At 52.8% G+C, this 25,431-nt stretch overlaps 1 protein-coding gene across 1 annotated transcript in view; it reads right to left on the reverse strand.

Moving 5' to 3' along the window:
* The window catches only part of PLXDC1 (plexin domain containing 1), a 56,533-nt gene that overhangs the window by 30,667 nt on the left and 435 nt on the right, over window positions 1-25,431 (reverse strand). Inside the window, exons 2-4 of the mRNA XM_045985900.1 lie at window positions 17,726-17,904; window positions 989-1,132; window positions 627-696 (exon numbers count right to left, since the gene is read on the reverse strand). Coding sequence (XP_045841856.1) covers window positions 627-696; window positions 989-1,132; window positions 17,726-17,904 — 393 coding nt within the window. The remainder of the gene's footprint in view (window positions 1-626; window positions 697-988; window positions 1,133-17,725; window positions 17,905-25,431) is intronic.

The following is a 25,431-nucleotide window of genomic DNA, read 5'->3' on the forward strand; positions in this document are numbered from 1 at the left end:
GGGGGTTAAGGCAGAGGAATCATCAGAGAAGGCCTAGAGGGGTGCCCTCCTTGTGCAGGAAGGGACAGTGCAGAGGGAGCTGGAAGCGAATCCTGGACCTCTGTTCCCCTGCTGGGCCTGCTGGGCTCTGGGTCTGGTGTGTACAGAGCAAAAGGGCTCCAGAGCAGAGAAGGCTCTCTCTGACCCTCCAGGTAGGCATGGACTCCCGCCCCTCCCTGTCCCTGGGAAAGTGCACAGGAATCTAAGAGAGGCTCCTCTTGTCAGCAAGGAGCCTGATCCCAAGAGCTGGGCTCACAGTGAAATCTCCTCCTCTCTCTCATTCACAGACTGAAGCACAGGGACCACAGGGATTGTCCAGGCTGGCTTGAACTGGCCCAGACACACATACACACACACACACACATACACACATGCACACACACATGCAAGTCAACCAACGTCGGGGGACATGGTCCAACACACACGCTCTTCTCCCTCCTGAGACTGGGATCCCAAGACAGAGCCCAACGCAGGACCCTCCACTGCTTATCTGTACACTCCCAACTCCACTGAACCTTTCCAGGTAGGTCCCTTGGGTTCTGGCTGAGATCTCCAAACCTCCCCCAGTCCCACCAACACAGCCTTACCTCCAGTTGCTATGGTGATCTGCCGCAGAGGATGCCCGTAGAAAGGAAAATCAAAGGACAAGACCACTCTCTGCAGGGCATGGGAGAGAATCAGCATGGGCCAAGCTGTAGGCCAGGAGGCTGGGCACCCACACTGCCCCATGCTTGTCTGGACAGGGCAGGGAGGAGGCATGTCCAGGACAGGTCGCCAGGACCACGGGTGGGCCCCGTAACTCTAGGCAGCACCCCAGCCCCAGGGTTCCCTGGAAAGCACCTACCAGATCATGGACCTCAGGCCACAACCATGCCCACTGACCAGGCACAATGCCTTGGCCCCCAGCCTCCCAGCCCAAGGCAGCCCTGCCAGGGACTGGCCTACTCACCGAAGCCTGCCGGTGGGTGTTGGAGAGGATTCTATGGACCTTCACTTGGCTCTGGTTGGCCTTGGCCACGTCCACCCACAGCTCCCGGCTGCGAGGCTCGTTGGGGCCATACAGACGAGACACGTAGTAGTTGTGGTTGTCCTCCTGCCACCACCCAAGACAGAGACCACAGGAGGTATGAGGAGTCAGGCTGGCCAGGAGCCATCCTCTGCCCTCCCCAGAGAAGTCACCACCCTCCCTCGTGCGAGCCCTGTGGCCTTGAGGGCTGGTTTTGGCCTGGACGTCCTGGGCTCCCCTTGGCCCCAGACAAGCAGCTCAGGATCAGGCCCACAGCCATGCCCCAGGAGCTCTGGCCCCAGCCAAACCCACACCTGCTGTACCCACGCTCAGCCCTGTCATTTCCAGACAGGCCAGGAGGCTTTCCCTGCAGCCGTTGATTGGCCATGGAGCACGCCCAGGGCAGAGCTCAGTTTGAGGCATCAGCAAGAAATAGCCAGGGCAGCCCCAAACAGAGCTCTTGTCTTCAGGGAGCTCCCAGACTGAACGGGACATGCAGTCTCTGCCCGGGTTACCCTGCTTCAGGGAAAAGAGAAAAGTGGATCTTAGAAGCCCCCAGTCTGAAGATGGAAGCAGAGAGGTGCCTCAGTGACTTAGTCTATTAAGAGTCCAACTCTTGGTTTTGGCTCATACCATAATCTCAGGGATCTCAAGATCGATGCTCTTCTGGGCATGGAGCATCTCTCCTTCTGCCTTCCCCCACCCCCTCAGAAAAAAAAAATCAATAGATAAATAAAAAATAAAGATGGAGGCAGACCCTTGATCTTGGGGAGCTGCTAGTCTGATGGAGGAGGTAGGCCTTAGGCAAGTAGGACACACAGACACAAACCCTTGAGCAGAGGGAGAAATCGGGGCCCACATGACAGTCACCAGAGGGCTGAGAAAGCCGAGAGAAGCAGCTGTGGTTCCTCTGAGACATTTCTAACCTCTACCTTGAGCCCAAAGCAGATAAAGAACAAGCCAGAATACAGCCAGCTGGGAGTTAGTTCTGTAAAGCCTCTCCTGCACAGAAGCATTTAGGGCCAGGATTTAAAAGAGGGCAGGAAACAGTTATCAGAAAGGGTAGCAGAGCCTGGGTAGGAGGCGATGTTGTAGCATTTCAACCCATCTGGGAGTGCCAGCCACAGGGAGAAGGAGGCAGACCCAGCCGGTGCACTTGGCTGCGGCTGAGGAGATGAGGCTGCTGACCCGTGAGGAGCCCTGGACGCGGCGGGTCATTAATCAGGCTGTCCAGCGGCTGCGGCTGCAGACACAGCAGAGCAGACAGACCATGTTCTCCCTGCCAACCTGCCAGCTGCCCAGCCGGCCCTTGCCCTGGGCCCAGCATGAGTAGGGACAGGGGATGCCTGTCCTCTCCAGCCGCCAAGAGGCAGGCTCTGCTCTTCTGACAAGTGACACGCTCTGGGGACCTGGGGTCAGGGCAGGGTTGGGGGGAAGATGAGCAGGAGAATCATGGTGTGGCAGGGGAGGGGGGCCTCCCCTCCAGGCTCCTGATCCCCCCAGCCCTCCACTGGCCCTCCGAGCGGCTGTCAGACAAATCTAAGGCACGTGCAAGGCCCCATCACTCTGCTCACAAGCCTTCTGGGGCTCCCACAGTCCTCTCCTCTAAGACCAGACATTCCCACAGGCGAGGGCTGCCTTTATCCATTGGTTGGGGAGGGGGGGCAGGGAGCACAGGGGATGTGCTCAACTGGAGGATTTGCTGATGAATGAAAGGTCCCAGGGCACAGCCATCAGGGGCCTGCCCCTCCCCTGTCCCACGGCTACCACCGCGCATGCTGGTGACCGGAATGGGATCGTGTTACCAAGCAAAGCAGGACAACAGCCAACGGAGAACACACCTGGGCAGGTAGGGTGGGAGTCAACCAAATGCAGCTCCCACGTAGGAACTGGAGCAGACCCGTGTTGAAAAACGGCTGCTTGGAGGCTTGGAGAAGGGTCTGGTTTCTATCACCTGCTTCGGGGGACTCACGCGGTGAGAGCTTTTGCCAAACCTCCAAGCGTCAGAAATGAAGCCACAGTCTGCCGTGGGTTCGGAAACCCCAAACAGATGCTAACTTGTGTGTCTGCTGCCTCAGCTACGAAGGCAAAGGGTGGGGTGATGGGGGCGCGTCTCCTGGGCCCCATCTAAAACCAGGTCAGTCTTGCTCGAAGGCAAAGGCTTTTCCTCTGTCCGTTGCTTCTCGTATGTTTAAGTAACTGTCCCCACTGGAAGGTGACCTGGGCTGCTTTTTAGTCATTGGTTAAACTCTCTCACGTCAGGCGTGCCTGGGTGGCTCAGTTAGTTAAGCGTCTGCCTTAACAGTTAAGCTCAGGTCATGATCCCGGGGTCCTGGGTTGGAGCCCCGCATCAGGCTCCCTGTCAGCAGGGAGTCTGCTTCTCCCTCTGCCTCTGCCTCTCTCTCTCTAAAATAAATAAATAAGGGGCACCTGGGTGGCTTAGTGGGTTGGGCCTCTGCCTTTGGCTCAGGTCATGATCTCAGGGTCCTAGGATTGAGCCCCGCATCGGGCTCTCTGCTCAGCGGGGGGCCTGCTTTCCCCTCCCTCTCTGCCGGCCTCTCTGCCTGCTTGTGATCTCTGTCAAATAAATAAATAAAATCTTTTAAAAATAAATAAAAAAACAAAAAAATTTAAAAATTAAAAATAATAATAAAATAAAATAAATAAATAAAATCTTAAAAAAAATAAATAAAGTCTCCCACATCAGAAGGACCAGCGCAGGTCCTTTATGGGGCACAGAGCTGAGGGGACTGTGTCATGTTCATCTTGTCACCCCAGCACCTCCCAGTGCAGGGCTTGGCACCTGGCATATGGCAGGTGTTAGGATCTGCCTGCTGAATTAGTTGAGTCACAAGGATCCTGCAGCTGCTGGGGCCCGAGGTTGTGCTGAGAACATGTGGGGCGGTGACAGGGACAACATCTTCCCTCAGCACTGAAGGCAGGTGAAACACAAGCCCCTTGTGAAGGACCCAGCTGCCTCCTCTGAGAATCCAAGTCTGTGGAAAGCCTTCCAAAGCTGGCATGTCCTGCTCGCAGGCGGAAGTCCCCTGACTCCTCCAGCTCTTCCCTGAGGAACTGAAGCTAGAGAGGGAGACTCTTTCCAAGCAAGGAAGAGAGACCCTGGCTCCGCCTAGCAGCAGGTGGACACGGGTGCCTCTGTGTCATCAGGGCGCTGTCCTAAGTGTGACTTCTTGTCCACAGAGAGGAGAAGGAAGACCTTACATGCACTTGGCTTCAATAAATATATGTTGAGTGAGTGAAAAAGAGACTAGTGTTGACGTGGGCCTGGAGACAAAGAAAGCAGCCTTGGTTTCTGACTGCTCTCCTGGACTCTGAGATCAGCCTATCTGTCATCTCTGGCCCTTGGAGCCCACATTAGGCCTCTACCTCCTCACTGTAAGCCTTCCTCCTGACACAGCTCAAATAGCTCCTTGGAACCAGAAGGGCACTAACCCGAAGAGGCTTGCTCCTGGGGTGATCAGAGGGTCTTCCAGGGACACCCCAGACAGTCCTTCACCAGCACAGACAGTGAGACTCTGATTGGGAAGACAGAAGTGAGAAACCCAGTTTCTGGGAGAATTTTCCCTGACAACACCCAGGCTGCCATGTTTTTCTTCTATAAAGTTAAGCACTGCTGGCTGCTTCTTCTTTTAAGATTTTATTTATTTAGGAGAGAGAGAGAGAGAGAGAGAGAGCACGTGCGCACAAGGGGCAGGAGAGGAAGTGGGAGAAGCAGACTCCCCGCTGATCAGGAAGCCCAATGTGGGACTTGATTCCAGCACCCTGGGATCATGACCTGAGCCAAAGGCAGATACTTAATGGACTGGGCCACCCAGGTGCCCCACTGCCAATTTCTTGACTGACTATGGAGGGGACGAGTCATGTGGAAAGTCACCAACCTAGGGGGCACTTCCCATTTGTTACTGTGGAGCCCTGCTCACGCGGACGCCAGGACCAGCAGTTTTGATAGAGGAAGTCCACCCATGACAGAGACGGATAAGTGCTTCCCCATAACCATTCTCTCCTTCTTCCTTTAGTTTCCATTAGGCACGTGGCCACCCAGCTAAGACTACGTGTCCCAGCCGTCCTTACAGCTCAGTGGGGCTACGTGACTATGCCTGACCAATGGAAGACCAGCAGAACAATCGTCCTCAGTAGGAATGGGCAGCCATTTTGGACCACAGCAGAGAAAGCACACGTTGCAGAGGCGAGAGCAGCAAGACGGAGGGAAGCTGGATCCCCAACACCATGGAGACAGTACCTCACCACCTGCTTCCTTACACGCACACTATTACATGTGGGAGAATAAACTCGTGCCGAAGCCCCTCATGAGTTGAGCATTTGTTACAATAGCTGAATCTGCGTCCTAATTAATACAAGGAAGGTCCTGAGAGGCCTCCTCAGGCCGGTCAATCTGAGGGCTTCCTCGCTGTCATCCATATACACGTGTTTCCTAAAAGGATTTAGAGGTTGTGCCTGGCGGTGAAGTTGTCCCAAGAATTTACCCAGTTCAGGTCTGTCAGTGTGTTGGACCTGCAGTCCATGGGGCAGTCCCGGGACCTGCAGTCCATGGGGCAGTCCCGGGACCTGCAGTCCATGGGGCAGTCCCGTTCCCCCTGAGGGCAGCCTGTGGCCTGGAGTCCAGAAGGAGGGTGGGCTCACAGAACAGAGGGTCAGGGGGCATAGCCTGAGTCAGACTACTTGGTAAGTCCACCAAAGGGAACTGTGTTCCCTTGAAATCCGCGCAAGAAGCTCTGGTCAGTAATCCACGTTCATTCTGGAAGGTGGCATGCCGGGGGTTTCAAACTTTTTGGGTCACGAAATCTTTTCTTCCAATTAACCTTCCATGGAAGCTCAGTACATAAATCATATCAAAGTTTGGCCATTCTGGGGGAAGGAAAGAAGGGCCTGCTGGGTTACTTCCTCTTCCAACACCCTCCATTCCACGACAGCCAGTGCAGGGAAGTGCCCCTGTGAACCCTTAGGGTTCTATGGAGTGCACTTTGAAAACCACTGCTCTAGTGTCAGGTGCCCGGGCTGCGGAGTCAGACAGATCTAAATTCAAAACCTGGCTCCAGTTTTTCACTCTCCTCTCAGCTTGAGTCCCTCCTCAGTAATCTCTCACACAGAGTTCTTGAAAGGATTAGACAAAAGCTACCCACGTATACTCTCAGCCCAGTGCCCGGTCCACAGTCGGTGTTCGCTAGATAGGAGCGATTACGATGATTTTGTTGGACCTTTCCAAGAAAGGTTTTGCTTGTGGAGGCTGCCTCCTCCAAACCAGCCCCAGCCCCATCCCGATCGTCTGCCGTTACAGTGTCTCTTCTGCCTCAATTATTCATGCCTGGAGCCCGCCAGGCACTTCATTGCTGACAGCGGGGCGGCATTTGCCTTGGCTGAGCTCAAGACGTTTCTGGACAGGAGCTCCGGCTAAGCTGTCACCATCGACCCGTCAACTGCCAGCCAACTGGCAGGTGAAAATGCTGGGGCAGGCCACCAAGGGCACCCTGCGGGGCCTGCTGGAGAGGTCTGGCCAGCCAGGCTTGTCAGGATGGGGCTCCAGGCAGCTGGGTCCAACCCAGGCGGTGCTGATGGGATTGCTGGAGGAGGCAGCATCCCATTCCCTGACTCCACCATCCCACGAAGCCTTACAAGACCCATAGGGATATTCTCCAGATCCCTGCATCTCAAAATGTGCCCCCAGGGACCAGCCGTGCCTGCATCTACCTGGGAGCTCCTTGGAAATGCAGAATCCTGGGCCCAACCCCAAACCTCAGGGACCAAATTCCGAATTTGAACAAGCTTCCCAGGGGATTCTTTTGCACAATAGTTTGAAAAGCACTGGTCTAGAGGCACCCCCTGTCTGGACCAATATGCCAGGCAGTTTCAACCATGAGGAGACGGCGTGTTAAACCCTTGGACTCCAAAGGCAGAAAGACCTGGGCTCTTGTCCTGGCTGTCACCCACTAGCTGTGCAACCTGAGGCAAGAACTTCACCTCTCTGTTCCAAGATGGTATTAGAAATATTCACCTCTTGGTATAAGTGGGTGATATTGATGTCATAATTCTAATGTCATAGATGTCATAATTCAGTGATATTCCATGTCAAGCCATAGAATGAGGTCTGCAATCAGAGAGGACTTCCATAACATGGCCTTTTATTCGTATTTTCCCTTACCTCATGTAATAATAATATTCTCCATCTTCCCTCTGGAAGTATTCAAGCCTCAGGTTAAAATAAACCCACACAGAAAACTTGTCATCACAGAGTGCAGAAAGCAGGTCTATCCTGGAAAGGGAGGGGACCCAGACCAGACAAAGGGGCAGCGACATCCACACCGAGGGCCCACGGTAAAGAGGTGTTGGAATGGATAAGGCAGACCTAGAAGGCCCTGGAAATGGGGCGTTGGACCAGGCTCAGAAAGAGGGTGGGGACGGGCTTTCTAGACACAGCATTTCTCAGTGCCCCCAACACTTCATGGAAATGGAAGAATCATCCACTCTCGGCACAATTCCCCATGAGGAGGAAATAGCAGCCAACCAGGGATTTTGAGAGCATAAATATAGATCCTATCACCACACAGAATCAGGACAAGGCAACATAAAAACAAACACAGACCTCCCCCATCCCTCAACTGGTCCCATGAGGCCACATTTCCTTCTAGCCTTTTCCATATGTATATAACTTCACATAGTTATAATCCTGTTGTGTGGACTGCTTCTGTCAGCTTTCATGATCTCTAAAACAGTTTTTGATGTTGAACTTGGTCTTTTAACCATCACCTGTAATGGCTTCCTGGCCATCTACTCCAAAGAAAACCCATAATTTTCTTAACTATTTCCTTATTGTTGGGGCATTCAGGTAGCTTCTAATTTTTATGCTCTCATAGATACTCCTGTGGTGAACTTATTAATGTACTTTCCATCTCCAAGATGGTTTCCCCTGCTTTAAAGCTTTAAAACTTTTGATACAAAGCAGTGCTTCTCAGACCCTAATGTGTATCCAAGTCACCTGAGAATCAGATACTGATTCGGCAGGGCTGGAGTTTCTGCATTTCCTTTTCTTTTTTTTTATTTTTGTTAAGTAATTGCTACACCCGGTGAGGGGCTGAAACTCACCACCCCAAGATCAAGAGTCATATGCTCCTCTGACTGAGCCAGCCACGTGCCCTTGAGTTTCTGCATTTCTTTTTAATTTTTCAAAGACTTTATTTATTTATTTGACAGAGGGACGGTGAGAGAGGGAACACAAGCAGGGGGAGTGGGAGAGAGAGGAACAGGCTTCCCATTGAGCAGGGAGCCTGATTCGGGGCTTGATCCCAGGAGCCTGGGCTCATGACTTGAGTTGAAGGCAGACGCTTAACTGACTGAGCCACCCAGGCGCCCCCCTCACTGGATTTTTAGAACAACTCCATGAGTCATTCTCAGTCCCAACTTATAGATGAGGAATCTGAGGTTTAGAGCACATCGGTGACAAGGATACCTAGTATCTGCCATACCTGGGACCACAGTAGGGTGACCAGTGTCCTAATTTGCCTGCTACTAGAATTTCCCAGGACAATGCAAAACCCAGGAGCATTCTGGGAACACCAAGATAATTGGTCACCGAGACCAGAGCCTAATTCAGAGTCAGCTAATGTTTATCATTCCTGACCCCGTGCCGGGCCTTAATGTAGATTCCTCTAGAACATCTTTACAATTACATTTAGACAATAGCATCCCCATTTGACAATGAAGAAAGGTTAAGAAATTTGCCCAAGACAAAAAGACAAACAACCCAATTTAAAAATGGGCAAAGCGGCAAAGGGCTTAAGTAGACATTTCTCTGAAGAAGATATACAAATGGCCAACAAACCATGAAAAGACGCTTAACATTATTAGTCAATCAGGAAACACAAATCAAAACCACAGTGAATATCATCTTACATCCATTAGAATGTTCTAATTTTTAAAAAAGAAAGACAGTAACAAGTGTTGGCAAGGATATGGAGAGTTTGAAACCTTCACACATTGTTGGGGGAGCGTAAAATGGTTTGACTACTGTGGGAAACAGTTTGGAGGTTCCTCAAAAAGTTAAACATAGAGTTGCCATTTGACCCAGCAATTCCGCTCCTAGGTATATGGCCCAAATAGTTGAAAACAGGTCCTCAAACAAATACATGTACACACATTCAGTGTCAATATTCACAACTGCCAAAAGGCAGAAACAGCCCAAGTGCCTATCAACAAATGAATGAATCAGCAAATTATGATATATTCGTACACTGGAATAGCATTCAGCCATGAAAATAGATGAGACTCAGAAACATTATATTAGGTGAAGGAAACCAGACACAAAAAGTCATATATCGTATGATTTCAGTTATATGTGAGACATCAAGAATAGGTAAATCTATAAAAATAGAACAGAGATTGGTTCTTGCTTGGGGATGAAGGGAGGGGGGATGGGAAACAACAGTTTAAATGGCACAGCAGTTCCTTCTGGGGTGATGAAATATTCTGGAACTAGATAGACGTGATGGTTGCCCAACACTGTGAATGTATTAAATGCCCTTCATTTTAAAATGGTTAATGTTGGGGCACCTGGGTGGCTCAGTGGGTTGGGCCTCTGCCTTCAGTTCAGGTCATGATCTCGGGGTCCTGGGATCGAGCCCCGCATTGGTCTCTCTGCTCAGCAGGGAGCCTGCTTCCCTTCCTTTCTCTCTGCCTGCCTCTCTGCCTGCTTGTGATCTCTGTCTGTCAAATAAATAAATACAAGTCTAAAAAAAACCCAAAATGGTTAATGTTATGTGGGTGCCTAGGCGGCTCAGTCGGTTAAGTGTCTGACTTGTGATTTTGTCTCAGGTCGTGATTTCATGAGTTGTGGGATTAAGCCCCATGTTGGGCACCATACTTGGCAGGAAATCTGTTTGGGATTCCCTCTCTCCCTCTGCCCCTCTCCCCATGTGTACACTCTCTCTATCTCTCTAAAATAAATAAATCTTTAAAAAAATAATAAAATGGTTAATGTTATGTTATGTAAATCTCACCTCAACACGAGAAAAAGAAAGAAGAAAACCAACCAACCACCAACCTGCCCAAGGGACGGGAAAAAGATCAACAAGAGTAACCGTTGTGGGGGATAGATGTCCTGGGGCTGAGCAGCCACGAGGTGTCCTTGGCACCCGTACTGAGCCCGGAGTGGGTGGGTGAGGAGATGACAGGATCAGAAAACTCGCATTTTGCTCCTGAATGTCAACCCTGTGAGATCAGTATTTACCACCCTATCTGGGAAATTCGAAACTAGTGGGGACTGCAGGGATTCCTTCATTGAGGAGTTCAGCATCCAGCCCAGGATCAGGAAACTGGTACCTGCCAGTGCAAAGGTTGGGGCCCAGTACTGCTAGATTGTTTCCATAGCACTGGAGACTGGACCCTTGGGCTCCACATCCTACCTCCCCAAACACCCCTTCCTCTTACAAAACCCCTTATCTTCTCTCTTCTGTCTTCCTGAGCTTCCCTTCCCTCCACCCACATTACACACTACTCCCAGAATTCTCCCAGGTTCAGCGTCCTCACCTCATCCCTTCCCCTGAGCCCACTGGCACAGTACAGTCCTCCCACGAGCACTGCTTGGTCACCAGGTTCTGGGCTACGAGTCTGTCTGTCTGTGCCATCTCCCCCAGGCCCTTCCATCTGGGGAGGATGTCTCCTAGAAGTCTCCTTTCGGGAACTGCCTCCTTTGGGAGATTATAGAAACCAGGCAGGTATTGCACTCATTTGTCCCTCTTGCTGTCCGCCATCTTGGACCACATGGTACCTGCCTGGATGCAGGGTCCCTCGGCATCCCTGGGGCTTCCCGTGGTGGGGAAAGAGCAGGGAAGTTTTGCTTGGCTAGAGAGGAGAGGAACTTAGGGAGGTGCAGCCCTAAGGAAGACTGGGGTGGAGGAGAGGGTCTTTCCTACCATGGAGAGAACTATTCTGTTACAGGAGAACTTCCAAATCTGAACGTTCTCAAGCTTGGTTCCTCCCAGACTCTGGGCTAGATCTGAAACAGAGAGTCAAGAAAACCTTGGACTGGATTGGAAATCCCCAGGATGGAAGAAGAACTTTGTCCAAGGCTTCCTTTCCCTTTCTAGCCTCTCAGAATAAACTGAGCCACAACCCAGGGTATCCCCTCAATCCCCAACCCACCCCTCCAAAAAAGTTGCCCATGTTCCAGGGCCTCAGAATTGGTCTTGGTGGGAAAAATCTCTGGAAATCCTGGTCCAGACAAGAGTCCTAGCTCCACTGGGGCATGGTATGGTAGAGTGGGTATGAGAATAAAATCTAAGGAGAGGGCCCTGGCCAGGGGCCTTGGAGCTGCCAGCTCACCCTGGCAATGCTGGCTGGATGCTCAAGGCCTCAAAGCAAGCACGTCTGGGTTGGACAGAGCGCTGTGGTGAGGTGGTGAGCCCAGGGTGCTGGGCAACAGAAGCTGAGCTGAGGACCCCGATCAGGGATCTACCCTGGGTCTACCCTGGGCAGAGGGGCCAGGCAGGAGGGATGGCTAGGGAGTCTGGACAGGGATCTGGGGGGAAAGGGGGTGGGAAGAAAGTGTTGGGCCGGAGGAGGCAAGATAGGAAGATGGCTAGAGAGACTGGGCAGAAGGCCTGAGCCAGAAGGGAAGCCCACGGTCCGGAGTGTGAGAGGCCTCTGGGGTGGCTGTGTGGGGCAGCAGAGGGAATGGAAGCCCACCTGCCAGGCCCTCGGCCCCTTGATATGGCCCCAGAGCAGAGTTCCTGGTGAGACTCAAGAAAACCTGAAAGAGACCAAACCGAATCCACTGAAATATCCTCTTCCCACCACTCCCTGCTTGCCTAACCCTTTGCCACCAAGTCTTAGTCTAGATGGGGTTTCCTCTGGTCAAATAGACTCCAGCTCTCAGAGATGCTGAGCAGAGACTCGTGAAGAAGCAGGTGTCTCTGGGGTCCTTTGCTGGGCTCCTGAGTGGCGGAGGCTGCCCACTGTCCAGGGTAGGGTGGGCACATAGCATGAATGGGGGCGGGGTTGGGGCCGGGCTTGAGCCCAGCTGTGCTAAAGGGGGTGATCCTCAGTGACCCCCATCAAACACCACTCAGTGCAAGGCCTAGTGGGTTCCAGGAGGGAATGGACCTCGGGCCCCACAGAGGCCCCTGGCATGACACCACTTGGGTCACAGGCATGCGTCCCCGTGTTCTGGTGTATAGCTCTGTCATTCTCTTATGTGTGGGAACCCAAGAGTAGAATAGAGTTGGGGTCCTTGGAGGCACTGAGTCCAAGGACAGACCCCAACATGACCTCTTCTCTTCAACAACCCCGTCTTCTGAGGTTTCCAGGGAGGGGGACATCCCTACTTCCTCTGTTCCTTCAAAGAAGGCCCTCCTCCCGTGTGCTCCCGTGTGCCGGGCACCCATGGCAGTCTCGGGCCTCACGGGGCTTCCGTTCCACGGGGAAGACAGGCAATATAAACAAATAATAGATAATTCGGTGCAGGAAGTGATAAGTTCTATGGAGCAAAACAGTTTGTTCCCTCAAGAGCAGTCACAGCCCCGCAGCTGTGAGAAAACAGCCGTCTCTCTAGAGCCTTCTCTGCACCAGGCTTAATACCCGCAAGCTCCTTCAGCCATTCTGGACTCCTCTGGTTTCTAGATAACCACCCAAAAGGGGGCACAACCCCCTCAGTGTATGGTCAGGCCAAGAAATGCCCCACATGGTCTCTAGAGTCCTAGCACTGGTTCCCGGGATTCTGTGGGTTTCCATTGGTTTCCACTAACACAGTCAGCTTTCCCACCTCCGTCCTTGGCAGCCCCTTCACACTCCTGACTCATCTCCAGCCTACAAGCCGTGAGGAGCCCCACATCTTTTCCTCATGAACTACTGCTAAGCCCCATCTCTCCCACCTTATTTTAAACTCAAGCGCCAGGATTTATATTTATCCTGGTAGTTTCATCGGGCATGAGGCCGACTATCACTCAGCCTGCCAAGGCCATCTTCCAGATCCCAGTCTGACATCCGAACTCTCTTCCAGCTGAGGTAGAAGTCTGATCACTTCTATCGCTCAGGCAGAGCTGGGCTCAGCCTCCCGGGCACTCAAGAGGGGTCTCCGGCCAAGGGGACCTTGCTCCTTCACGTGGGCTCTCGACATGTTGCTGCCGAGGGGGCCACGACGCTCCTGGGTCATCAAGGTTAGCCACGTGGTACCTAAGAAAGCTTCATGTTCTGCTGGTCATTCTAGTAACTGATTTTTTTTTTTTTTTTAAAGATTTTATTTATTTGTCAGAGAGAGAGAGACGGAGAGAGAAAGATCACAAGCAGGCAGAGTGGTAGGCAGAGGCAGAGGGAGAAGCAGGCTCCTGCCGAGCAAGGAGCCCGATATGGGACTCGATCCCAGGACGCTGGGATCATGACCTGAGCCGAAGGCAGCCACTTAACCAACTGAGCCACCCAGGCGTCCCCTAGTAACTGATTTTAAAATTGGTTTGACATATGATAGATCAGAAGTTCCCACACCTATATGACCAGCAGAATTCCATGGGAACTTTTAATTTTTTTAAAGATTTTATTTATTTATTTGAGAGAGAGTGGAAGCGAGAGAGATCACAGAGGGAGAGGGAGAGGCAGACTCGCAGCTAAATGGGGAATCTGATGCCGGGCTCATTCCCAGGACCCTGGCTGGGATCATGACCTGAGCAGAAGGCAGAGGCTTAACTGACTGAGCCACCCAGGTGTCCCTGTGTTGTTGTTTTTTAAGTTCTGGGGTTATTGAATCTATATTGGTTCTTGCTGACCCCCACTGCCCTTTCTGAATGCCCACAGACAATGGCTTCCAAAAGTCTGCATTTCTGTGGCTATTCTGCCAGGTCCTCTCTGCAAGCACTGGGACATGGCCCTGTAACCCGGGCGTCTGGCCCAGAGAAAGTATCAGTTCTTTAACTCATAGTTCAACAAACCTGGGGGTAGGGAAGGGTGTCCAGGGGTCCCCTTACTCAGGGTACCTCTCCTGCCCTGGTCTTCTACTCCGTCATCCCACCATGGCTCCTTCATTCTTCAAGATGGGAAAGGCAGGGCAGAAGGGGAACTGAGTTGGGGCTTCGATCTCTGAGGTTCTAGCAGGTTCCATCTCAGAGAGGGATGAGGTGAGGCGGTGGGGCCCTGCCCTCAGGTACTACATTTAATGTGGCACCACCAAACCCAGCCATAAACATAGACAATTTGTTCATGCACTATCTTAAAATAGAAATGAGGGCCAAGAAATCCACAATGAACAAAATATCAAATTGTAAACAGACAGGATCAGTACTAGTGCCAAGCCATGTCAGAGCCTGAGGTAAAAGGAAAAATAAGTCACGGAAACGATGCAGAAGGAGGGAGAGTTCAGCGCATTTATGACCCTGCTCCCTCCCTACCAGGCTGCGGGTTAGCTCTGGTCCCTCTTCAGTCCCCACTTCAAGGGGGACATCTAATAGATGTGGCCCCTCCTCCTGGTTTGGGTCCCCACCCTCCCTGCCAGCTCGGAGCCCTCAGCTGAGCTCCCGCTCCTGCTGTTCCCAAAGCACTTTACCACCCCCTGCTGCTTTCCTTCTCTCTGCCCATTCTTGGGTGAACTGTCCCTGCATTGAACGCCCCCACTAGAAAAAAAGACAGGAAGGAAGGAGCGAAGGAGGGAAGGAGAGAAGGAAGGAAAGGAGGGAGTGAGGGAGGGAGGAAGGAAGGGCAGAGGAGGAAACATATTTTTTTTATTTCAAAAAAAAATTTTTTTTTGGGGCGCCTGGGTGGCTCAGTGGGTTAAAGCCTCTGCCTTCAGCTCAGGTCATGGTCCCAGGGTCCTGGGATCGAGACCCGCATCGGGCTCTCTGCTTGGCAGGGAGCCTGCTTCCTCCTCTCTCTCTGCCTGCCTCTCTGCCTAGTTGTGATTTCTCTCTGTCAAAGAAATAAAAATTAAAATATAAAAAATAAAATATCCTAAGATAGAAAAGATATTACATCCACGACACAAGAACAGAATGCTTGGGGCGCCCGGGTGGCTCAGTGGGTTAAGCCTCTGCCTTCGGCTCAGGTCATGATCTCAGGGTCCTGGGATCGAGCCCCTCATCAGGCTCTCTGCTCAGCGGGGAGCCTGCTTCTCCCTCTCTCTGTGCCCGCCTCTCTGCCTCCTCATGATCCCTCTCTGTCAAATAAATAAATAAAATCTTAAAAAAAGAAAATAAGGCTGAAATGTGCCTGGGTGTCTCAGTCAGTTAAGTGTCTGCCGACTGAGCCCTCCATCAGGTTCCCTGGTCAGCAGAGAATCTGCTTCTCCCTCTCCCTCTGCCCCTCCCCCACTCATGCTCGTGCTCTCTCTCTCAATTAAATCAGTAAAATCTTAAAAGAAAGAAAGAAAGAAAATAAGATTGAGAAAATCTTCCAGAAAATGGACCACCACCACCACCACCACCAAGCAACCTATGCAAACACACAAAGGCAAAAGGCATAGACAACAGGAGAGAGAAGGAAATTCAAGGATCAATCCTTGAGATGGACATCTAATCAAGGGGAATTGTGGAAAGAAGACAACAGGCAGAGAGAAGACTGTCAAAGAAATAAAACAAGAGGACTTTCCAGAACTGGTGACTGTAAGTCCTAGGTGGCAAGAGGGCAGCACGTATCCGGCACGGTGGGGAGAAAAAGAGCCAGAGGCAGGGCACATGACCAAACTTCCAGAATACTGGGGTTTACACCCCCAAACGCTTCCAGAGGTTGGGGGAAAGCAGTTATAAACAAAGAACAAGAGTAAGAAGGACAGAAAACCTCTCAACAATGACATTGGAAGCCAGGAGATAATGCCTGCAAACTTCTGAAGGAAAATTATTTTTAATCTAGAATTCTATATTCAGCCAGACTATCAATCAAGTATGAGGATAGAATAAAGGCATTTTCAGACATGCGAGCTCTCTAAAGAATTTTCCCTCCTGTGTAACCTTTTTCAGGAAGCTAAACAAACAAGGGGGAGAGGCAGGGAAGAGAAGACACAGGGCCCATAGAACAGGGTGCCCAACACAGGAGACAGATGAAGGGGGAGGGTTCCGGTGTCAGAGGAGAAGGAGGCCCCACGATGACCCCGGGGCGGTTGCGTGGGGCAGCAGCCAGCGCAGACAACAGCAGGGTCCTGGGATAGAGCCCCTGCAGCCAGAGCAGGACAACAGGAGAGAGGTTTCCATGGGGGGGCGGCGGGGTGGGGGGGATAAAAACAGACTGGTTGGACCAACCAAAGTTCTATTTGAGGCCAGTGGATATATAAGAATATATAACCATGGTAAGTACAGAAAACTAAGCAAAGGAGGTTCGGGGCAAGGATCCAGGAAAAAACAAAAATCATATAAGAGAGTAAACAATGATATTATCCTGCTTGGATTAGTGGCGAACAATATTTACATGGTTATCATGATATAAAGCAGAGCATATGGATTTAACAAAAATATCGAGCGCAGGATGACACTCGCGGGAGTATATAAAAGACAAATCTTCATCTACACAACAGGTAGTCAACAGATAATGTTTAAATGAATTAATTAAGAGGCAGCAGCGCAAGCAGATTATTTAGGAATACTGTGGTAACCGCCAGGAGAAAAGGTCTCCAGGGGCGCCTCTGGAGCAAGGGGCGGGCAGGTGCAGAGGGGCAGGGCGGGGCAGAAGGGCGGGGCAGAGGGGCGGGCAGGTGCAGAGGGGCGGGGCGGTCTGCGGTGCTTTGTTCTCCGATCTTAGCAGCATTTGATCTTTTTGACTACCTGCGTGCACTTCTTTGATGTAAAAAGATCGTTCTTGAACATAAAGAAATGTACGCGAAGAAGCACATCCTGTTGTTGCTTCTTGTTTCACAGTTTTTCTGCGTCCTAGGAATTCAATCTCAGCCATAGGCGCCTATACACACGGCCAGGGGCACGCTCACACGTGTATGGCCACACACATTCATCACTCACACACGCACAGACAGCCCACGGTGGCAGACACACAGGCAAGCGTACGTAATACAGAAAAACCCTCAGACACACGTGCAAACACACACACACATGGTGATCGATTCACCCACAGAAACGGAGTCCCCGCCAGGCTCCTGGAAAGAAAGCCGGCTGGGGAAGAGGGCCAGACACCGAAAGGACAGCGCCTCCTCTGGGCCTTGGCCCTCCTGGCTTCCCTTCACCACCACCACTCCTAGTCCACAGGCAAATTGCCTTCTTTACTCTGTGCCCTGCCCAGAAGCTAAGCCTGAGCCTCTGCAGCCATTAAACCTTTGGGGCTGCGCTGTCTGTAAATGGTGCAGAAATGCAAAGGGAGAGGGGCCTGAGCTGGCAGCTGGGTGTGACTAGTAATGCCACCTTCATTCAGCTTTTAGTAGACCCTGCAGGCAGTGAAAAAGTCCAGTGCCAGGAGTCCTGTGCACAGGCTGTGCATCCTTGGGCAAGTCACTTCCCCTCTCTGGGTGCACGAGGAGGAAGGCAATCTATGAAGCTCTGAGATGCAAAGATTTTATGTCCCAGGCTGGGCCATGCTTTCATCCCCTCCCCTGGGATCCCTTTCTCCAGGCTGACATCCAAGGTCAATCCCAAAGAATATGTGATTTGTGCATCTGACAGGTACACATAGGGCACCTGGGGAGCCCCCCAATTCCACTTCCCTCCCCTTCCATATCCCTCCAGCACTTACCACCACCCTGGTCCTGTTATCAGGTAGTGTGTCAATGGCCAGGGTGCCCCCGCCTGGGTCTTGGCTCAGCTGGGTCCTGTCCGACTCTGACACCTGCCCAGGGCTCTCTCGGGCTCTCCGACTCCAACCCTGCGTGGTCCCCTTGGCAGCCCATCCAGAGCTTTGGCCTGCATCCTGACCTGGGAGAAGGAGACAGAAAGCTGAGTCCCAGCAGTCATAGCAAAGGTCCACGGAGGGGACCAGCCCATGTACTCTATGGAGGCCCCAATCCCACACCGTCCCTGAGTGTAGGGACACCCCACATGCACCAAGAGCCTCAGGCCAGTTCCACGCCTCACACTCTGCGCACAGAACACCTCTAGTCCCTCACCCCGGCCCTCCACAGTAGATAAGATGCTCTCCATTTTGCAAACAGGAATCAGGGGCTCACGGAGGTTAAAGATTGTCACACCTTGGGTTAGGGATGGAGGTAAGCTCCAAACCTCCAAAGAAGTAATTATGTTCAACCTCCAGAGCACGCTGGAATCATTGGCAGAGCTTTAAAAATTCCTCCTGGGGCGCCTGGGTGTCTCAGTGGTTAAAGCCTCTGCCTTCGGCTCAGGTCATGATCTCAGGGTCCTGGGATCCAGCCCGAATCGGGCTTCCTGCTGGGCAGGGAGCCTGCTTCTCCCCCCACCCACCCCCCCGCCACCTTCTCCGCCTGCCTCTCTGCCTACTTGTGATCTTTGTCTGTCAAATAAATAAATAAAATCTTTAAAAAAAAAATTCCTCCTTTCTGGGTCCCACCCCTGAAATGCTGATATAATTGTTCTGTAGTATGGACTGGGCATTAGGAGTCTTAAATTATCCCCAGGGGAGCTTTCTCCAAAGTCCTGAACCGAACTCTATAGACAAGAGTGAGAACCATTGCTCTGGAATATTCCAAACCAGTTCCTTATTTCTCCATCATAGAATCTCACCTTCCGGGGACTCCGTGGGCGAGAAGCCTGAGAGTAGAGCTCTTTTAGTTCAGGGCTTCTCAACATTAGCACTGTGGACATTCTGGACTGGAGAATTCTTTGTTGTGGGGGCTATCCTGAGCCTTCTAGCAAGTCCAGCAGCATCCCAGCCTCTGTCCACTAGATGCCAGTGGCATCTCCTCCCAGATGGTGCCGATCGAAGATGTCTCCATGATAGGGACCACTGTTTAGTCCTGCAACTACCTCCAAGCCACTTGGTCAAGTCCCCTTCTCCCTAAAACATGGAGCTTTGCCACCATTAAGGATGGCAAATAGGTTTCATCTCAAAAGTCCTCTCCAATCGATTAGCGACAGCCAAGAGCACTCTAATTGAGACAAACTCGGAAGCTCCATCTGCGTGTAGCAGGAGAGATTGTCTGATCAATTAACAATGTCTGCCAGGGCACAGGATTGGAAAGACGCTGCACACCGGCCGGTTAGCAGCCATTCCAATCGTTCTCTTCTGTCTCCTCTAGGCGTTAAGTGCATTCCAAATGTCACAGAAATCATGCATTTCCTTTTTTGGAAAGATCTGTGCCCCCAGAAATGTGTCTTATATTGTCACTGCAATTGTCACACCTACTATGGATGTGTGTGTGGGATACAGATCACTGGAGAGGTGGATCTGGTATTTCCTGGATATTCATCAATTCCAGGCCCACTCCACGTCGGACGCCCTTCTCCACCTCTGCCTACTCTAACCCTCCCCAGAGCTGCTAGATACAACTTCCTTTCCTAGAGCGCCGGTGATGTAACTACGTGCCTCTCTCCCTGGTAGACGAGTTCCCCCAGGGCTGTCCCCATCTTCTGCAAATATGGATCCTCAGTGTCTAGCAAACAGTAGGTGCTCAAACATTGTACAATTGAGGACACGATACTAGAGGTAAGTAACTCTTGGGAGTCAGCAAGGACAGAGGTTGAGACAAGGCTTGGCCAGCACTAGGCCTGGGGCTGGGGCCAGGACTCTGCTGTGGGGCCCTGGTTTGTCATTAGACATTTTATCCAATTAAGTCATTCTTGGCTGCTGGTGCCTGCTGGACCCTTGCCGGCCCCCTCTCACTTCTCTGCCCCTAATCGCAACCAGATGCTCTGGAGAAGGTGGGGAGAAGGGCGGTCCCCAGGCCCCTTCCCCAGGTTGCCCACTGGCTGACATGGGCCTGCGCCCAGAACTGGGAAGGCAGTGTGCCCGAGGCTCAGACCCCAAGCCAGGGCTGTCTTGCCCCTCTCGGGTGGGGCCCACAGCTGTCTCTGGAGGTAGAACCATTTGTGCTGGGCTGCTTTGCCCGGCTCCCTGGGTCGTTTTGCAAGCAGCCCTTGAGCCTGGGCGAGAGCCAGAACAGGAAAGAACGTGTGCAGAGCGAGCACAGGAGCTTAACGGGTCTGGAAGGGTGTGCTGAGGATCTGCAGGCATCACTAGCAACGGAGACAGAAGGGTACTTGAAAAGTGGGGGTCCAAGGCCTGAGAAGAGGGCTGGAAAGGGGGACCCAACCAGCTGCGGGGTCAGGGAAGGGACACCTGCACCCACAGGCTGTGTGACCTTGGACCCGTCTGTTGACCTCTCTGAGCTTCCGTTTCCTCAGCATGAACACAGGGATGACAGTCATGCCCATAGCACAGACTGCCATGAGTATCAAATTCAAATGAGAAGTCTTTATAATCAGAGAACCTGGGGCTCAGGTCAGAAGCAAAGGGTCCATGAAGGCAGGCAGGAAAGGGGATGGAGAGGGAAGCGGCCCAGGAATCCGCCCTACCCTGGCCCAACCCTGAGTCTGACCCTCTCAACCCCACCCCCACCTCAGTCTCCCAGCCACCCCGCCCCCTCCCAGTAGGCTGGGACAGGACCTCACCCCCTTAGCCAACACAGCTGGTGGCTCACATGTGTGTTGCACGGCCCATGTGCCTGTGCACACACAGACTTGCCCCAAGGCCCTGGCCCTCCTCCCCATGCGCTCACACATTGTTGCCAACCTCTCCCCCAACGCGGCCACTCTCTGCTCTACCTTCTGTCCCTCCCAGCACCCGTTTTACCCAGATGCACGCATGTGAGTGTAGCTGCCTGGGAGCTCCGGCCAGAAGTACCAGAAGAGCCCAGAGCACCCACTCCTGGGTCCTGTAACCACCCGTCCATTCACCCACGGCCCCAAGTGGGCTGCCGTCTAGTGGGCTGTCTGTGCGGTAATAGGGAGAATAAAAAAAGCTAACTTTTCGAGAATGCTTAGTTGGTGCTAGCCCTCTTCCAAATGCTTGAAGCCCATGAACATGAACTCATTTACTCCCCGCAGTAACCCCTTGGGATGACTGCTAGGTTGGATCTATTGTGCAAATTGGGAGCTGAGGCATGAAGGTGTCGTGGAATCTCCCAATGTCACACAACTAGTCCGTGGCAGGACAGATGCACACGGGCAGGCTGACTTCCAGGAGGGCTGACTTCAGGGTCTGCTCAGGCCATAGGGAGGGCAACAAGAGGGGACCAGGAACCCCAGGCCGTTTCCTCAGGTGCAGGGACAGCCCGGGGAAGGCCTGGCATACGGGCTTGGCTCACTGGGGACCATCGCGCCCCATCTGAGGAGCCCTGTCTAGGAGACTGTGTCCCCTGGCACACAGGCGGGCGCCCCAGCAGTGCTGCCCCAGACCCCCTGTGGGCAACTGTCCTGCTCTGTTGCCAGAAGCTGTGGGCTGACTTCAGGAGGCCATGTCATGCCCAGCCCCAGGGCCTGGCAGAACCACCCGCCACCCCAGCTTGCCCTTTCTGCCCCACAGCCAGCAGGCAATCCAGGAGTCACTGTAGTCACCACCCTTAATGCCCTCGAGGGAATCTCCCGCACACCCAGGACAAACTTGATTCCCTCCCTCCCAGGCTTCCAGCTCCCCCCCTCAGCCCTCCAGCCCAAGGCCCTTTGTGACCCCATCCCTGCTCCCTCCTCCAGCCTCCTGTCTCCCTAAAGCCCTCTCCAGGACCCAGCCTGGCTGACTCTGGCCACTGGGCCTCGCACGGATGGGCTTTCCCAGCCAGGACCACTCTGCCCCATAAATGAACCCTACTGACGAGCCGTTGCTCATCTTTCCAGTGCCATGAGATGGCACCTCTTTCCAAAGCATCCCCGGACGTCTCTCCCCTGTCACCGCAAAGGCTAGCTGCACCGTCCCAGCTCTGATCCCCACACGCAGTTGCTTTTGCAGGCTCCCCATACCCGACACAGAGCCAGTGCTTGGTAAGCATGGATGGAGGATGGAGGGAAGGAGGGAGGGATCCGGGGAGGTAGGGTAGAAGGGGCAGGGAAGGGAGGGAAGGAGGGAGGGAGGGGGCAGGAAAGAGAAGGAGGAAAGGAAGGGAGGGAGGGAAGGAATCTTCAAAAGCCCCTGAGTACTTAAGACCCACAGGCTGAGAACACCCTTCCCCCGGGATGCAGGCCCCAAGAAAAAAGCACAGGTTTGGAGTCATACAAGCTCGGGGATGAACCCCGAATCTACTGCTTACTGACTGTGACATTGGACAAATCACATAAGCTCTCTAAGCCTCAGTTTCCTTATCTGTAAAACGGGAATGATAAAACCTACACTTGCAGTTGTTTTCAAGTCTTTAACAAAATGATAGGTGCAGAGCCCCCAGAAAAGTCCCCTGGCCTTCTTTCCTAGGGGCTTGAGAGAGTCTCCAGACCCTGAACTGAAATCTTGTTACAAATCTTGTTACAAAAATCCTAGTTACAAAGCCCTCAGCGGCCTCCTCTTGCTGGGAAACCCACTGAAGTTCTCGCCGAGGACCCTCCCTTGGGGAGAGGGAGGGAGGCGCAGGGAACTGGCAGGAAGGGACCACCAAGAGGAGAAGAGGAAAGGAGAGAAGAGCTTGGCTTTCTGTGAGTTTCTCTCAAAGGGAGAGTCTGGGGTCCGTGACCACCTGCTTCGCTCACTTGTTCAGTACACACTCGTTGAGGCCCTACTGTGTGCCGGACACTGCGCCGGATGCCAGGGCGACAGTGAACAGGTGGACACAACCCTTGGGCCCCAGAAGATTCTAGTGGGAAAAGACACGTAAATGAATGAATGAATGAACGAACGAACGAACGAAGTGGTGGATGAGACAATGTGACATGCTGATGAGTGCAGACAAAAGGGTTGGGCTTTATTGCTCCCCTGGGCAGAGCCATCATGGTGGGCCTCTCTGAGGATGTGGCCCTTGATCTAACCAACACCTGGACTTGAAGACCAACGTCCCACAGCCTGGGTGTGTTGAGGGATGCGGCAGAATCATGGCTATAGAGACCCTAGACACGATCTGGTCCAAACCCCACTTTATAGAAGAGGAAATCCAGGTGCGGAGAAAGGAGGAAGTTCAGGATGGCCAGAGGGATAGATGTTGGGCCTGATCTCCTGACTCCCAGGCCAAAGACAAGCCCTCCAGCTGCTGCTTCTTTCTCTGTGTATTTTAGGCAGCTCCTGTTCCCCTTGGGCCAGAGCCTGCTGCCCCTGCCATGCCCCATGCATCCAAAGGCCATCTTCCTGTCTGTCCATCTGACTGTCTATTAGCCTCTTGCGGTCTTTCCTCACCTCCTGACTGTATCTTTGGCTTCTTCATCTTTCTCCTGCTCCTGTTCTAATTCTGGAAGAAGTTTCAAGGCTCCACCAAACCAACCAACCCATCAAGAGGGAGGGGAGATCTCAGTTCCCTCCTGAGGCTCCCCTGAACCCCACCCCCACCCCACCCCCACCCCAGAGAGCTTGGAGTGTTGGGGCTGGATGGCACTCCTTCACATCTAGCTCCCCGATGCCCTTTCCCCAGGCCCCAGGGCTCCACCACTGATCCCAGCCAGGCTGTCCCTCCTTGGTGGCCCTCTCCTAGAATGTCCTGCCCCCCACACACACATCTCTTCTTCCCAGAAGACACCCCCACCTTCGCCTCCACCCAGGCCTTTCCTCCAGTGTAGCCAGGCCTGGTGGAAAAAAAAAAACAAAAAAAACAAAAACAAATGAAAAACACTGGACTGAGAGTCAGCAGCTGCCCCCTCTGGTTTCCCAAGCACTTCCTGAAGTCCAACCCACCTCTCCTGCCACAGAGAAAGTCCATTTTTTCCTGGCTGAGTCTCTGGCAGAGCCCAGAAGACAGGGTGTCCTCGACTTAGAGCTTTGATTCAAGTCTCTGCCTGCCCCTCTCTTTCTGGCCTCCCCAGGCATCTACTACCCCAAACCGACTCTGAAGAGGCAGCTCTCAGCCAGGCCCCAGGCTGGCCACCTCCCCCCACCTCCCAGCACAGGCTCCTTATCTCCCAATTCCCCTTCCCCACCCCTCTCCATGGTTCTCCCAACTCAGTCAGGGGTCCAGAGCCCTCCCTCATCCTCCTAGTCACATCCTGAGTTCAGAAGGTCTCACCAAGTTTGGGGTGCAGAGGACCTCAAAAACTGACCTGGCCAACCTCTCCCTTTTATATAGATTTTTTTCAAATTGCCAGTTACCCACATAGATCATAACAAATCCAAAAAGGAAAGATAATCCTTAAAAGGAAAAAAAAGAACCTCTCATAATCCCACCAAGAGTCGAAGGTTTTGCTCACAGCTCACTTTAGAAGTGGCGAAATAGGCCCAGAGAAGGAAAGTAACTTGCTCAAGGTCACACAGCAAGTTAGATGTGAGGACAAGAAGCCAAGTCTCCGGGTCTTCTCTGTGTGGTCTCCCTGAAAACTGGTGCTTCTGTACCACCGGCCTTTTGCCATAACCAGCTTCCACTGCTCTCTGCCTGCATTTCCACCACCGGCACCCTTCCCCATGCTCCTTCTCCACAGGGACCCAGGCCTGTCTCGTCTACACACAAGTCCGTTGAAGTCAAGAACACTGTCACAGATGCCATGCCCGGGGCTAGCACACCCCAGAGACACAGCAGCCCAGCTGCAGCATCTCCCAGGACAAGCCCATGACCCTGCCCCATCCCATTTAAGGGACACCTATGTCCCCGAGGCATAAAGTTCTATCTCCTCAATTCTAGCTGTCAAGATGCTAGACTGCAAATTACCCACCTCCCAACTCCAGAGAAGTCTGGGTGCTTGAGGAGAAAGGAAGGTAATATAAAATTACATGCTGAATAATGTTTTTTGATAATAGGAGAGACTCAAGGTAGACCTCAGAAAGGACTTCCAGGTGGGAGAGATGATTATGGAGAACCAGTGTAGGGAAGAGGAGTGTGCCAAGAGGAGCCCCTGCTCCCCCCCCCCATCCAGAGCTAGAGCAGCTGATGGCCAAAGGCCACCAGGACAGCAGAGCGAGAGTGACAGGAGGGTCCTGGAGACTGGGGAATGGGGGAGCAGCAAGTTGCTGCTTCCTGAGCCCCAGAGGGTTCTCCAGGCTCCAAACAGGGAGAGGAAGGCGGTAGGACAGGCTGCTACAGAGCTTCCTCTAGGAGAGATGCTGGGTCTCCACCATCCCTCTGGCTGCTCCCACCCAGCCCCCAAATGTGAAATGGATTCAGATTTAACCTGGGTCAGCTTGGGGCTGGCTGGGACCTAGGGGGCGGGAAGAGGAGGTGGCAAAGCTTGGGCAGGAGGCACCCCAGACTCTCCGTCTCATCAGAATTCAGCCTCCCTCAGTGTGACGAGGGGTCCCTATGACTCCCCTACCGTCCTCTTTGGGGCCAGAGCCCATTGCCTTATGTAGCCCCCTCTACTGGGGTCCCTCTGGTGTCCTTCCAGGAGGGAAGGAGAGGCGAGGGGCATCGTGTCTGA

Source organism: Meles meles, chromosome 18 (assembly GCF_922984935.1).
Source record: "Meles meles chromosome 18, mMelMel3.1 paternal haplotype, whole genome shotgun sequence".
Classification (NCBI taxonomy): Eukaryota; Metazoa; Chordata; class Mammalia; order Carnivora; family Mustelidae; genus Meles; species Meles meles.